The sequence below is a fragment of the Cajanus cajan genome, chromosome 9 (assembly GCF_000230855.2).
Source record: "Cajanus cajan strain Asha chromosome 9, NIPB_CcT2T_4, whole genome shotgun sequence".
NCBI lineage: Eukaryota > Viridiplantae > Streptophyta > Magnoliopsida > Fabales > Fabaceae > Cajanus > Cajanus cajan.
Genome location: NC_138525.1, coordinates 6,692,450 through 6,709,406, shown reverse-complemented (window position 1 = coordinate 6,709,406; position 16,957 = coordinate 6,692,450). Strand labels below are relative to the sequence as shown.

General features: G+C 28.6%; 1 protein-coding gene across 1 annotated transcript; it reads left to right on the top strand.

Moving 5' to 3' along the window:
• The first annotated feature begins 9,401 nt into the window (after positions 1 to 9,401).
• On the top strand, positions 9,402 to 14,187 carry LOC109813883 (auxin transporter-like protein 1). Its single transcript, XM_020378154.3, has 9 exons — positions 9,402 to 10,034; positions 10,198 to 10,372; positions 10,473 to 10,658; positions 10,732 to 10,844; positions 11,058 to 11,241; positions 11,356 to 11,453; positions 12,183 to 12,390; positions 12,587 to 12,844; positions 13,653 to 14,187. The coding sequence occupies exons 2-9, from the start codon at positions 10,202 to 10,204 to the stop codon at positions 13,869 to 13,871; spliced, it is 1,437 nt and encodes a 478-aa protein (XP_020233743.1). The 5' UTR covers positions 9,402 to 10,034; positions 10,198 to 10,201; the 3' UTR covers positions 13,872 to 14,187.
• Positions 14,188 to 16,957: the final 2,770 nt, after the last annotated feature.

Genomic DNA, 16,957 nt, shown 5'->3' with positions numbered 1-16,957 from the left:
TTCTCTCTGTAGGTGCATGAGGTATATTTGTTTATGTTTCTTTTAAATAAATTATATTATAAAAATAAAACTTTGTGATGACAGCTTTTTTAAATAAAAATTTCAAACGGAATATTTTAGTAATTTTTCTCCATAAATTAAAACAATTTGTTTCTACAAAAAAAAATATATAAAGAAAATTCTATCATAATATTTTTCAAACTTATCCAAACACTCTAAAATTAAGATTTTAAAAAAAATTAGTAAACATTTTGAATAAAATTTCAGTAAAATCTTAATAATTATAATGAGTTGAAATGAAATTCAATATTAAAAGGTAAACTAAATTTTAAAAAAAATTACACTATTATTGACATAATAGGTGAATTTGTTCTTCAACATTTAAAAAAAAAAAAATTAATGGCTGAACTTAATAACTACTCAATAATTTAAGATTTTTTTTTATGTATTATGCATGTAATTTTTTTTCATAAAGTGAATCAATTAAAAATCTTCTCTATATAAGTATGATTTTTTCACTAACCAACCTATAAGATTGGGCACTATATCAACCAACCTATAAGACTGGATAATTTAATCATCAATCTAGTAAGTCATATATGAATATTATTAGTCAATCTTATAGATTGACAGAATGATCTCAAATAAATTAATTTAATTATTCTTGATACAACAAACTTAATAAATAAACACTATACTAACCAACCTATAAGGTTGGACTAGCGAATCTATAAGGTTGAATTAAATGATTAACTAATCTATAAAGTTAGACATTATAACCTTGGATGACATAACTCAATTATTCTGATATGATTAATCTAAGGAAAAACATCAATATACATGTATCCAATTACATAGAGGGCAATTACCAAGATATGAGATACACATGTATACTTTAGATTAAAATACTCAAAAATTAACTTAATTGTTGGAGTCTTTTTTGCATGTATACTCATCCCCTATTGTCAACAATAGAAAAAATGGAGATTAGAGACAAAATCAAACGTAAAACCTATATGCGAAAAGATAAAGAAGTTTGGTATCTAATCTTATCAAATTTTGGTAAGAACAATTTTCAAAGTAATTAATTTAGTATGATTTTTATAAAACTCAATAAATTATATATAAAATTTTATGACCGAATAATATTTATTTTATTCATATATTTTAATTTGATTCTTAATTAATCCTTAATATTGATACAAGAAATATCATGGTTCAATAATTAGTCCATAAATTTCACAATTATTAATCGGTAATTGCCAAAGTGAAAGGTTGAACTCACTTAGTTTTGTCAAATAACAAAGTGATGAAGAGCTAAATTGCATTTTCTGAATGTGAAGGACCAAATTTGATTGATACTTATCAAAGTTTAGAATTAAATTTTGTTTTTAATGTTAAACATCAAATTGATGATTATTCGATAATATCGATTTCAAAGTTTCATTCAAAAAACAGTTAGATGGCAATGTAGTGTCAAGACTCCGATAATAATTTGCACTGTTGTAGAGTATCTTAGTTTGGGTTCCGTACTAGTATTTTATGAAAGGAATAAACAGTCCAATATTTCAAACATTTAAACAGTGGCATTATTATTCTTATTCTCCATCCAATAGTGTATTAGGTTATGATCTCCGTTACCGCTTGAGTTTGAATTAATGCAGGTAATGCTAAGATTCCCCATCACAGTGCATTGGCAGCAAAATCTCCTGTCGGAATAATAATTCCTTAAATAATTCATCTATATATGCTTAAGATGGGCCTATCTAGTTTAATTAAAAATAATAATCATCAATCAACTTATGAGCCATACTAATTGTACGATTTTGATTCACAAATCTCCACAGTTAAACATATGGTTCCGAATTCAGTTCCACTAATCCTACCTAAAAAAATTCTATTCCAAACTCAAGTTCAGCCACATATATATATAACTATATGTAGATATGCACACCCAAAAAGTATTGCAACTGATTTTTTATTTTATTTTAAAAATATGAATCGGTAAACGTGATGATCAGAGTGAAAATATGTGAGAAAAGGGTTTTGAATTTTGATCTTTATTCATTGTGTATAAAATTAATTTAAACTCTATTTTGCGCTATAATAGTTAATAACTAGATCTTGTAGAGTGCCGTGTAAATGTGTATGTTACATTTCCACTTTTCCTTTGTATAAAATGATTCTTACCAATTTGGATTGGCATAAAATTCTCCTCTATCTCCTTTGCATGGAAGATATTTCTCTGTTTCTCTTTCAAATGTTTTCCCTTTCTTTTTAGTAATACATAATATAATGCATTAAACATCTCCTAATAATCAAACCAATTATGGCAATGATGAATGGGCCCAAACCCCATAATATTTGGGGGCCCACATTGTAGGACCTATCGAATTCAAATCAGTAGGTTAGAAGAAAGAAGAAAGAAAGAAAGAATTCAAATCAGTAAGGCAGTGATTACACGACAGCCATGCTGCTGCAACAAAAATGATAGCAATACCACATTAAACATAATGAAAGAGATTTTCACCCTCTCCATTTCATAAAATAAAATAAAATAAAATTGAAAGACAAAAAAAATCTGTGAAGATAGTGTGATGTTCCTAAACTAAGTTACCTAGCCCATCCAACAGATTAAACATATATTAGACACCTGTACCGATATTTTATGGTCATAGACAAAATTATAAATTAGAAATTTTGAAATATAAGTATGAAAATATAACAATGAATTTTATAAAAAAAAAAAAATTAGACACGTAATTTTATTAAAAATATTACACATTTTATTATATTAAGTGCATAACATAGATTAGAGGTGAGTAAAATAATAGTATGCAGTGCAGTTTTTATTAAAACAATTTCTTCAAGTATTCAGTAAAATATTTGTTAATTGCAGTTTTTAATTTTAGGATACATCAAACTTAGAGAATATGTGTAATATTTTATTGGGTCCAGATTTTTTTCTTTCAAAATAATTTATTTTTACAGTTTTTTCAGTTCCATTGTTTTTTTTTGGTGTTGTAGTTCCATTGTTTAATACAAAACTACATGACATTTTTTTTCATAAATAAATAAAAATTGAATGTAAGTTAAATTACAAACGCGCAATTCTATATTTGAAAAACGTTTAAAAATATAAAATGAATTTAGTGTGTTAACATCGTTAAGAAAATTATGAAAAAAGTCCTATTTAATTTCTTTTTGAAATATGAATGATTAAAAAAAATATGGATTCCTTTTAATTAGGGATCGTAGCAGCTACACTATGAAACTATCCTTAGGAGAAGCTCAGAATTAGACATTTCATTTGCCACTTTGAACTGCATCGATCCAACCCCCAGAATTCATATGCTACACTTGCCTTTGCTCTAATTATGGGACTCAGCACTTTGAAGAATGTTAAGTGGCTTTGGAATTGAGGATATGTAGACATTCTAAATAATAATATAGGTTCCATGCTTAGCATTCTTTGGTCCTACATTCATTATTAACCCACTACAAGTCTACAAGTTTCAAGTCTAACCAACAAAGGAATTAGAGGCAATTTTGTATGAATTCAAAACGATTATATTCTATTCATCTAGATTGTTATAATATACAAAATATTTTCTTTCTAATCGGGTGCATGATTGAATCCTTAATTAAACTTAATTGTGGGGACTTAGACCATAAGCATGTCCTAGGATGCTTGTTTTCTGATCTTAATAAAGTCGATTCCGAAGACGGAAAGTGAGAAAATTGAAGTTTAGCCCAAAAAGCAAAAGGAAAGCTTGCACGTATAAATGTTTTTTAAGGGATGAAATTCAAAAGAGGCTTTTTCAAGATAAGGAAAACCGGAAAAAGCCAAATAAATCCAATATTTTCCTTTTTGTTGGTATATCTCAATTAACATTTTTTTTTCTTTCTATTAGTGGTACCCCATAAATTCCTCCTAATCATTATTTTCCTGTTTGGATCCTCTAGCTTAGGGGTGAATAACTATAGGCTATACAAAAAACCCTAAGCATAAAAATTTGTCATATTGATTATATGATTAGAAACGTGGTGTGGTGCTCTTCTTGCACTCTTGCTATTTGTAGTTGCAATACTCAAGAAGTCTTGTCTCATCATGGCCATGTGCTAATAACACAAGAAAATGGACAAAAAGAATCAGAAAATTAAAGATAAAAATAAACACTTCAGTGTAACCTTGCGTGTTGATTTGAATCGACGCAATGTTTACCAAACATATATGTACTTATGTGGATTACCCGATCTCTTTAGCTTGGAACTTTACGGAAAATCTTGATGAAATAAAACTTTATGGGAAATAAAGATAGGGTTGAAGCTTCTTTATAATGCGTTGTTACCTAACCAACTTTCATTATTGTCACTGATAAGTTGTGATCAAAGTTTCAGAGTGTTCATAATGTATCACCTCATCATCTGCATACACAGTATACGCTTTCCTTGTGCGGTAGTTTCGTACCTTCCAACAAACCAGAAAAGATAATACTTCCTCTAGTAAACAAAAGAAACAAAACTTTGTATTTAACATTCCGTATGTGAAGAATGTTACACTTATTTCATATATTCTTTTTTAATATTTTTCATTATTAGATAAAATATATGTAAACTTTTGCTTTGAGTTTAATTTTGATACACAGTAAAAAAGAAGTAGGAGAGAAAATATAATGAACTATACGTAAATGTTTAAGATTTTTGGATTGAAAGAAGTCAAAAATTAAGAAGAAAAAAAACAGTATTCTTTTGATGTGCTTGTTTGATTGTATAGGAAAAAGAATGAATTTATTTTCTTGAAAAGACATATTTGTCTTTAACATATAATATAATGTATAAAAATAATAACAAGGTTAGAGTTGTAGTTTTATGTGTGGGTCTCACACATTTTAACTTTCTTTTTTATTTTCTTTTCATCTTAAAAGAGAATTTTTTTTTAATGAGTTTCACACAAATAATTTTTATTTTCTCTACTTCTCTCTTTATCCAAACAACATAAAAATAACTTTTTCTCTAACACCTTTCTCTCTTCTTAATCTAGATGTATATCTGCGTAATATACAAAGGATAAATATTAAGATTTTACAATATTGATAAATTAAATTTATTCTATATACAATTTTAAAGTAATTATTATTAAAAAAACTATTGAATGAAACAGCCGTTTGAAATTTTTCAAAAACTCTGAAACTTGTAGTTGTATATAGTGATATTCCTCCATTTTAGATGCTAAAATTTAGAGTAATTGGAAAATAATGAAAATATGATACATACATATAGCACTCTAGGAAAAAGACAATGGATGACTTAAGTGGGGGATTAGCTCATGATCTAAGGTTCTCTTTAGTAATGGAACTGCCTAGAGATGCACAAATTGTCCTCCACTGAGGCGTGGTGGATTTGATAGGGTGAACAGGAAATAGGATAGGATAATGCTGAATTGTGTAAAAATAAAACAAGTTGGGTAGCTACGAAAATTAATCACATTGAACCAAATAATGAGTCAATAGGAAGAGGAAAAGGGAGACAAGGAGCATATTATGGAAAAGTTAGAAACCGAGTGAACAAGAGAGGACGGTCCCTCCAACCACTCACCATCTTATTTCATCAAATGCCCCTCTCTTTTCACTCCCTCACCAATTTCTTTTACAAAGACTACCATTTTCATCAATCTTTTATTTTTCTAATCTAAACCTATAGAACAAACGGTCCAAAATACTAAAAAAGTTATACACCAACAACGTCATCCATAATGACAAATTACCTTATATGATAAATTTATTAATTTTTAAAATAATTACCTTAAAGGTCAAATTAATTAATGATAGTTTTAATTGATGTAAAATATTTTATTTCGACAATGACTGTTAGTCTCGATATAAATATACATATATAATACCTTTCCTCTTTTAAAGATCAAGTATATGAATTTTACAATATATAATAAAATTAAAAGTACTTGACAATTTAAAAGTAAATAATAACCACATTTATCATAATTTGTTTTAGTTTTATTTTTTCGATTCAAGCATAATTATATAGTTACAATTATGATTCCATCTTTGTTTTTGTCTACAAACAATTAAACTTAGATATGACTTCAACTATATAGTTATAAATTATAATTATGTTGTTCACTTCATATTGTCTATCAATGATTATACATGCACAAACATTTAGCAATGTTCTCATAAATATGAAATGAGACTATCAGAGTGTGATAACTATATTAAAAATCATCTTTTATTTTCAATTAGCATGTGTAATGTAATGTATATATATATAAATAAGTTTTCACTAATTCGTGATTTTTCTTAGAAACTATTTTATCTAATTTGTTTTCACTGATAAAAAGTATTTGTATTGTACGTATCTATTTGAGCTTTTAATAGAGATTTTACGCAAAACAAACTTTCGGATACAATTTTGTTGACATTTCTATTGAGTTTTTATTTTTACCAACCCTTATCTTGGAGTGACAAAATGGGTTGGGTCCCACGGACCAATTAATATGCTTAACCCACCTTAATAGAATTGGATAAATTCATTCTTTAACCTATTAATTTACTTTGACCTATCTTATTTCACTTGTCAAAATGTAGTTGATAACAAAGTAAGATGAGTTAATCCGCTTACTCACATAATTATTTATTTTATATTTTATTAAATTAACATAATAATAATAATAATAATAATAATAATAATATTATTATTATTATTATATATATAACACCCGTCAAATTTAGGTATCAAGTAATGCAATAAGAACTTTTAAATTACAAAATGGAATGTTCAATCCAATGAACTATATAATAAAGTTACAATATTTAATTTGTTTGTCAACTTTTTGTTTTGGCATGTCTACCTACTATTAAATATTTCGATTGAGATTTTCAACCCATTTTTTATATGATGCAGAACGGGTTTGACTTGTTTTAAATATGTTCATTGTGGAATAATGTGAGTTGACTCATTTTGTCACTCTTATGTTTTGCTATATTACTTTGACAACTTTAATAAAACTTGTCTATACATGATTAGTTGAATGCTAAAAATTTAAATGAATTAATTTAATTTTATGAAAGATTTCAATTGTCTTGGGATGAAATATCATGTTTGGGTAAAAAAATAGAAATATAAACATTTTTAATTCTTTAAAATAATAGAATTTTAAATTCTTCTAAAAAGTAAGAATTTGAAATACTTCATATTTTTCTTTCTTATCTCGTGTATATATCTTTTATATCTCTCCCTTATCTCTTATATTTTCTCTTGCTCGTCTCTTTCATCTCTTATACTATATTTTCTCTATCTCCGTTCTCTGCTATTTCTCTTTCCTTTTTTCTCTCTCCCAATTTTTTTCTTAATTATTTAATATTTAAAAATATTTTTTGAATTATTAAAAAATATCTAATGTTAATTTTTGAAACTATTAAATATTTAAAATTGACTAATATTTATTTTTATAATATTTAATTTTAAAATTTTAATATATATATATAATCAATTTTAATTATGGTAAAAATTAAATTACTATATCCAAACTAAAAATTTAAAATTTAAGAAACTTAAATTGACTTATCCAAATAAAATGTTTAAAAATAATAAAAATTAAAATCAAAACAATTCAAAATTTAAAAATCTCAAATTTTTTGAATTTATAAAATTCTTAATTCAAACACACCCTTATCATTGTTTAATTTTGATTTAATAATCTTACTTATAATAAACGAATAACTTTTCCATAATTTTTCGTGGAAGAATTTTTTACTATTAAGTACATGCATGTAACTAAAGCTATGTTACTTAAAAAATTTATTTATTTACATATTTATTTATTTAAATATATAACTTCTATTATAAATATTAACTTAATTTTCACATACAAAATTATTTTATATTTAAATTAATTGATTCTCTTATATTAATGCTATCTTTGCCAGTTCTTCAATTTCTACGTACAAAACACAAATACTTATTATCACAGTTATATTTAAACTATTACATCTTTATAATTATATTTAAATTTGTAAAATGATATATTAATATTAATTTTGAAAAAAAGATTGAAAGATATATTTTTTATTTGAATAAAATTAATTATTATATTTAAATAAATAAATTATAAAAAATAAACGCTCCAATATCAAGAACATATAAGACAAATTGAAAAAAAATGAAAAACGTCGTAGTCGACAAATATACAATTGACAAAATTATTATATTATATCATCTCTATATTTAATGAAATTTGAATGTAAAATAATCAACATAAATATTTATAATTTTTAATATCAAAATTAATATTATTATTAGTGAGAAAATAATATATTAAATACTATAATGTTTGTTTCTGTAATATAATTTTATGATTTATAGTTTTTTATTAATTATATTTAAATTTTTATATTAAGAATGTAATTATTAATTAATGTAAAATATTGATTTTTATTAATATTTTAAAATATAATAATTATGTTGAATATTTATAAAATTTTATTTTTTAAAATATATGCATAGTTTATTATATATAATAGATAATATAAATAAAATCAATATAATTATTTTCATAATTCAAACATGTCCTTATCGTATTGACTACTAAACTAATAAATATATAATTTAACTTTTACAATGACTTATACATTTATATTTTTCCCAAAATAAGTATATACTAAATATCCTTAAACAATTAAATATTTTATATTTATTCCAACATTGTTTACCAAATTTAAATTTAGGAAAATAAAAGGATAACTCTTCCATCGCAAATTCTACGATACATGCATATATTTAGCCTTGCATTTAATGATAAGACTTTCATCGTGAAAGAATTTTTTAATTTTCTCATGTAGTTATTTCTTTTAAGATTATGATTTTGTACAATTTGTACATGTTAACAAACATTAAATACCTATATTTTTTTTACCACTTTTTCAATTAAGGATATTGAAAAACACAAAATCAAAGCATTTTTGTTTTAGTTTTTTATAATCTTGTTCTTTCACTAATAAAGTGTATTATAATTGTTAAATAATCTCAATTTTGTAGTATGTGATGAGAAGATATCATTCTCTTAAATAAAAACTAATCTTTAACTTTTGACTATAAGAGATATATATTTTGATTTATCAAAAACTAGTGAATAATATTATATGTACACTAAATACAAAATTTAGAAATATATTTATTAATAATGAAAAAAATGAATATAAAATTAATATTGTAGAATTTTATTTGTACACGTAACATTATTTAACAATTCATTCATGCACACAAAAAAGTGTCTTAATTTTGTCTGAAAGAATTAATATTATAGTAAATGTCATATATTTTGTTTCCTTTTTTACCACGACTAATACTAATACTGATTCTCGTACACAAAGAAGAAGCACCAACCAAATTTAATAGACTCGGCGGCCAAAGAGAGTGCACAGCAACAAACACAAAGAGGAAGAGAGAACTCAAAAAGTAGACACACACTATAAGAGAAGCCAAACAAACCAATCTAACATCTCTCAGTGATGTTGAAACACACTTCTTAGTTCTTCTTCCTTTCCCATTCATTTTTTTATTGTTTCTTTTAGTCAAAGTCCCAAGCAACTCCACCCTCCAAGTTTACTCTCTCAGCTCTTCTTCCCTTTTGTCAGATCTCGATCCTCCAAACTCAATCCTTGCACACTTGTTATTTAATAGCGTTTCTTCATTTCTTGCTTGCAGGGTTAGTAATAGTATCTTGTGCATTGAAAACTGCCAATTCCTTAGTGCTGCATAAAACCATATTTAAGGCCCTGCCACTCTTACAATTTGGTTGTGTATTGAGTTTAAAGAGTTCAAAAATCAAAACCCTCTGAAATCATCACCAAAAAACAACATCACCTACCCAATAAAGTCGAGTTACTATCTTCTCTTTTTGCCTAAAACAGCTTCCTTGACAGTCTCACACACTCATCTATTACTATTAAATTTAAACCTCTCTGTTTCCGTGTTATAAGAGAACACTCTCACCTTTCAACATTGACAAATATCAGGTGAGTTTTGTTTTTTTTTTTTTGAACTACATGGTTTGGTTTTGTATCTTTCATGGAGCAAAATCTCTCTCTCTCTCTCTCTCTTTTCTCTTGTCAATTTCTGACTTTCTTTCTCGGGTTTGGTAAATGTCTAACTAACTCACTGTTTGACACACTATCTTAGAACAATGTTACCCCAGAAGCAAGGTGAAGAAACCATGATGTCAAGCCTTAACGAGACTATTGAGCGTGAGGAGAGAGAGGAACAGAAGGAGGATAGTTCACATTCAAGTTTGAGGAGCCTTCTCTGGCATGGTGGGTCTGCTTATGATGCATGGTTCAGTTGTGCCTCAAATCAGGTAGCCAAAAATAAGCCCATAGAGTGTCACTCTCATCATTGGTACTTAGATTCTGTAAGAGAATTTGGTTTGATTACGTTTCTGGTTTTGTGCGTTGCAGGTTGCGCAGGTTCTGCTAACACTGCCATACTCTTTCTCTCAGCTTGGAATGCTTTCTGGCATCATATTCCAAGTATTCTATGGCCTACTTGGAAGTTGGACTGCATATTTGATTAGCATTCTGTACATCGAGTACAGGACCAGAAAAGAGAAAGAGAATGTCAGCTTCAAAAACCATGTCATTCAGGTTAGACCAAAAAAATTAAATAAAAAAATATTATTTTATAGCGGAAAATTTAGTCTAATTTCAATTTTTGCAGTGGTTTGAAGTGCTGGAAGGTTTACTAGGTCCATATTGGAAGGCCATTGGCTTGGCCTTCAATTGCACTTTTCTCCTCTTTGGATCTGTCATCCAGCTTATAGCTTGTGCAAGGTATGAATTTCCTTTAATTATAGTCAAGTTTTTTAAATCAGAAGAAATTGTAGATAAATGCGACTGATGTAACTACAATTGGGGTATCACATAACTCAAAAACCTTAATGTTGCGGCTAAAATCAAATTTTAAAGAACTTTGGTTATATAGTGTTGTGTTTGATAATTTTGTTGATTTTTAAGTGGGTGATTTTGTGGTTTGGGGTATGGCAGCAACATATACTACATAAATGACCACTTGGATAAGAGGACCTGGACTTACATATTCGGAGCATGCTGTGCCACCACAGTGTTCATACCATCATTTCACAACTACAGGATTTGGTCTTTCCTTGGCCTTGGCATGACCACGTACACAGCTTGGTACTTGACCATCGCATCCCTCGTTCATGGCCAGGTAAGCAATGCCAAGTACAACGGTCTTGATTTCTTCAGTGGGGCCTCTCTCGTTTCACGTCGTTTGATCATAATAACAATTGCACTTGCTATTAAACCCTCTTTAATTTTGCAGGTTGAAAATGTGACTCACACGGGCCCAAACAAAATGGTTTTGTATTTCACTGGCGCCACCAACATACTCTACACTTTCGGCGGGCACGCCGTCACAGTGTAAGACCCCATTTTTTTAATATATTGCTAATTGAGTTAGACAAAACAATGATGATAGTTTTCTTTATTGTCTTAAGACAATGAAACATCAAGGAGAGTAGAAGTTTATTGCACGACCACTTTCTTCAATTGCAGCTTTTGCCTCCATTCTAATGGGACCTTACAAAATAAGACAAAACAGTAAATCTGCCACTTTTGAACAACCATTACACCGCTGTCTAAATTCATCAATCTTTAGATTTTGCATTTCTTCTAACTCCAATACGTATTCCAGTAGTGACATTTCACCTTATGTTACGTAGTACGATTAAAAAGGAATGGGTGTTTTTTTTATGGCTACATTGAAAAAAATATATAAACAAGAACTATGCTATGGGGCCACGGTTTTTGAAAACAAGAGATTAGTACCAAAATATGCAATTCTTTATATTATTAAAAAATATTCTCCGATGTGCGATTTGTTTCCTTTCTAATATAATTTCAACCTTTTTCGGGTACAGCAATGGATTTACCCAAAACATGAAAAGGTGCAAAGTGAGTTAGAAAACAATTCTAACTCATTTGGACATATATATCCCAGGGCTGACAAACCCAATTTTAATTTGAACTTGGAGCATATTAGTAGAAATAGAAGGAATATGATTTTGAGATGAGAGCATCTGGGTCATTTACAGATTTAAATTGCTGTTGTTGCATTATGCACTAACGTGGACCCTATGACCATTACAGGGAAATCATGCATGCAATGTGGAAACCTCAAAAGTTCAAATACATCTATCTTTATGCTACTCTTTATGTATTCACACTCACCCTACCATCTGCCACTGCCGTTTACTGGGCCTTTGGTGACCAACTCTTGGACCACTCCAATGCTTTCTCCCTTCTTCCCCGCAACGGTTGGCGTGATGCAGGCGTCGTCTTAATGCTCATTCACCAGGTTCGTATGCATTGATTCCAATAAATTTCAGCCAATAATATAGAAAAAGTTTTAAAGAGAGGGTTGCTAATTTCTGATAAATGAAAGTTACTTGTACAAATGTAAAAGAAAAGAAAACAAAAGTGACTAAAATAAAAAGTAGTTTTATGAACTGATGATGTTTTATTTATTATTACTATTACTATGTGAATGGCAGTTCATCACTTTTGGATTTGCTTGCACACCATTGTACTTTGTGTGGGAGAAAGTGATAGGAATGCATGACACTAAGAGCATATGTTTGAGGGCTCTTGCAAGGTTGCCTGTGGTGATACCAATATGGTTTTTAGCTATTATTTTCCCTTTCTTTGGTCCTATCAACTCTGCGGTGGGGGCTCTTTTGGTTAGTTTCACCGTCTACATCATCCCTGCCTCTGCTCATATGCTCACTTACAGATCTGCTTCTGCACGACAGGTAAATAGTCCATTCTCTCCATATCTCATCTTTGTTTCTACAATCAACCTAATCTTTGTCTCATTCAACTGCCTCTACTTTGCATACAATGATTTTCTCTAAACTCATAATGTATGGTCATGTCATATGATAATATTCACTGTTTAGGCTAGTACTACTCAATATGGGTTTTAATAGGCTGCTAAATTGTACATTCTATGCACAACTTGTAGCTACCTATAATAGTACGAAACATTTAATTATGCATTGTTTTCGGCTACCTATTTAAAAGGCTAAATTGAACCTTTAAAAGAAAGCTTTCAATATCTAGGACCGTCTATTTTTATGAGCAGGTATTCCTAAAAAGTATCCTATTAGATTCTTAAAACTCATTGTGACATGGTGTAGTAGTGTTTGAAGATATGATTTCAGCTCCATGATTTAACCTGGAAGAGACTTCCCATGTCAGTGGCAGTATAAGGCCTGTCCCACTAGTTCTATTAATTATTCAAATTGAAAATTTATGAGACACGATGGGGTTGGTGCCATATCTTTGTCATTCAGTTAAATGCTATAGTCATATTACCACTGATACTATGCTAATCACATGTCCACATTTTAGCAATGAGATGGGCCATATGGCCAACCTAACGCTGTGAAGTGACCCTACTTGGTTACTTACATCACTGTTCTTACTCTATCCTAACAGATGCTCATAATAAGTCAGCAACTTATTACAGTGACTAACACTACTATTTGTCTTATTAACAGTTCAAGCCACAAGTTAACATTTAACATTTAACAATTTATTTGTGTTTTATGTTTTCAGAATGCTGCTGAGAAATTGCCCTTCTTAATCCCAAGTTGGACAGCAGTGTATGTGATAAATGCATTTGTGGTGGTGTGGGTTCTAGTGGTAGGATTTGGATTTGGAGGATGGGCTAGCATGACAAACTTCATCAAACAGGTTGACACATTTGGATTGTTTGCAAAGTGCTACCAGTGCCCCCCTAAAATACCAGCTTCCAACCATACACTGCATCACTGAAAGTTATATATGTTCTTTTGCATGATACATATAGGGACACATCAGCATCTTCCTCTTCTCTATTTTCCCTATCTTTTTTGTTTAATCTCCATATAAATATTGTTAATGCTGATGTTCCCTTGTGTAGCAAGGCAATGTTGTTATATTTGGCTTTGGAATCATTTTGGTTAATCATAAACATGGAATCATGGACTATAGTTAGCATATGTAGGGCTTGGTGTTTGGCAATTGGCATATAGCGACCTCAAGTATAGCCTGCATGCATGTTTCCAATAATGTCTTCGCTTTCCAATATAATCATTTTTTCCTCTTAAAATCTCAAGTATTTTTAGATCATGTATGTTTGGTGAAAGTTAAGATATAAAAGCGTGTAGTATATGTTGCTTCCTATCTTCCAAGCCTACTCATAACGGTATTTCTCATGATTAATTAACAAGCTAAATTGAAAGTCTTGACAAACATTTTTTTATACGTACTAATAAATGATTCCATCGTTCACCTGAAGCCATTATCATTATGTTATGTTCAATTGCATTGTACGTTTGACTGGTCAAAATTGGAATTTGATGAGCTTGAAAAAAGGGGATTGGGGTGTATGTATGACTTGGAAAGGTTTGGTGGGCAATAATTGAGGATTTTGTAAAGGGTTATTTGACTTTGGTGTTTGCACCTTTCACCTTTAGCTATATTCCCTGAATCTCAGCCATTGCTTACTATCACGACCTCTCGAGTTAAAGCTTTTTTAAAGGCTCGAGTCTTGTTTAGAAATATAGAATCCTAAGGTGGAGCTTGAATTGAGGGGAAAATAGTAAAATTCTTCTCCAAATCCAATTGTGTGGCAATGACAGATGATTTTTCATTTTGCTTCCTCAGCCAAAATGCCATAAGCAAAAGGGCCATCCTTTGTTTCTGTTTCCATATTTTTGGATCAAATTATCACAAGTACTCTACGCATCAAATCGAATCGAATATATGTGCACTGTGTGTGCAGCTACAAAAATAAGTATAGTTTTTTTTATGGCTTTTTGACCAAAGTGGGGTCGTTGACCAACTTATTTACGAAAATGAGGTTCTTTTGAAAGTATTTACGCCTTTGGGGCTGTTTATAACGGTGTCGCTATGGCCCATAGCGACACCGGTAACACGTGGCATTTTTTTTTTGCCCAAAATAGGCTGGACTGAGCCACATCAGTGTTGTTATGGACTGGGCCACCACAGTTGATGGACCAACAGAAATGATGTAGCCCATAGCGACACCATGTAAGAAAAAAAAGAAAAAAACAAAAATAATTTAAATGTAACTTAAAAATAATAAATTGAGTTATTTATTATATATTTATAAAAATAAAAATAAGTTGTTTAAAAACGTAATTTTAAAATATGTATTTTAATTATTTATAAGAGTGGCGCTATGGCCTATAACGACACAGTGTCGCTATAGGCCATAGCGCCACTATTTTATTTTTTTTTTAAATTATTAACTTATTTTATTTTAAAATTTCTTTATTTTATATTAATTTTATATTTCTGTTATTATAAAAATTTATTTAATTTCAACAAATTATTTGAAAATGCATGTGGCAGACAAATTGGGTCATGAGATGCCAGGTTGAATATTTTTGGCTTCATTGTGGAGATTGAGATGACCGAAAAGACTTGCATTATGTGTGAAAGATAAGACAAAATTAAGGCCTCACAATATTATTTACTCCATCTTTCTAGTGATAAGCCTGCTATATTGGTCCGTTTCCTTATTTCCCCTCACGAGTCGCTATGGCCTATAGCGCCGAAAATTCGCTATAGGCCACAGCGACTTGTTTTCTTCTTTTTTTTTCTTTTCTTTTCTTTTCAAATTTTAAAATATTAATTTAATAAAGAAAATACAGAAAAGATAAATATATAAATATAGATTTATATAAAATTCATAAAATTAATTAAAAAGTGAAAAAAATAAATTAAATAAATAATTAAAAGTGGCGCTATGGCCTATAGCGACACAGTGTCGTTATAGGCCATAGCGCCACTAATTTTTTTTGTTATTTTTTTTTTAAAATTTTTAACTTAATTTGTTTTAAAATTTCTATATTTTATATTAGCAAATAAATATTAATTCTTTTATTTTTGTATTATCATATAAATTTTAATTACTATTTATAAAATTATTTTTCCATTAATTTCTTTATTTTATAAATATATATATATATATATATATATATATTTTTATGTATTTATAATAGTGGCGCTATGACCTATAGCGACACAGTGTCGCTATAGGCCATAGCTTACCACTTTTCTTGACGTTTTTATTTTTTTAAATTATGAACTGTATTATTTTTTTTATTCTTTTATTTTTACATTATATATAAATTTTAATTACTATTTTATAAATTTATTTTTTCATTAATTTCTTTATTTAATATATTTTTTGATTTTTTTAAAAAAAAATTAAAATATGGGACGCTATGGGCTATAGCGACTTCATTCAAGCTGTAGGTGTCGCTATGGGCTGCAACAACTTCGTCAATATGGCTTTCATGGCTTCTCTGGAGTTACAAAAAGGCCACGTGGCATGGGTGTCGCTATGGCCCATAGCGACACCGTTGTAAATAGCCCCAAAGACGTAAATACTTTCAAAAGAGCCCCATTTACGTAAATAAGTTGGTCAACGACCCCACTTTGGTCAAAAAGCCTTTTTTTATACATTCTCGTTACACTTTATACTCATTCAAAAATTATTTTAAATATGATTTAAATTTTTTTTATGTAAATTACACTTATCTTCCAATTACAAACATCTATGTATAGTAATTTTATTTTTTTAATTTTTACACTACTTACTTTTAAAGTTGTATCAATATTTATAATTTTTTGATTGATTGATAAATGAAATTATTATACACACTGTATATAGAAATTCAACTTTTTAAAGTACTTTTATTATAAATGTAAATGATGTTCAAAAACATCATAATTTATGTTGGAACTAGATAAAAATAAATTATTTAAATTAAAAAATATTATTTTTTCTAATTTTATATATATATATATATATATATATATATATATATATAATTATAATGCAACTT

Excerpts from the sequence above, each read along its gene's own strand:
- LOC109813883 (XM_020378154.3), top strand. The coding sequence starts at position 10,202 with ATGTTACCCCAGAAGCAAGGTGAAGAAACCATGATGTCAAGCCTTAAC. Across the intron at positions 10,659-10,731 it reads TCAAAAACCATGTCATTCAG|TGGTTTGAAGTGCTGGAAGG; the intron begins GTTAGACCAAAA and ends CAATTTTTGCAG. Across the intron at positions 10,845-11,057 it reads CAGCTTATAGCTTGTGCAAG|CAACATATACTACATAAATG; the intron begins GTATGAATTTCC and ends GGGGTATGGCAG.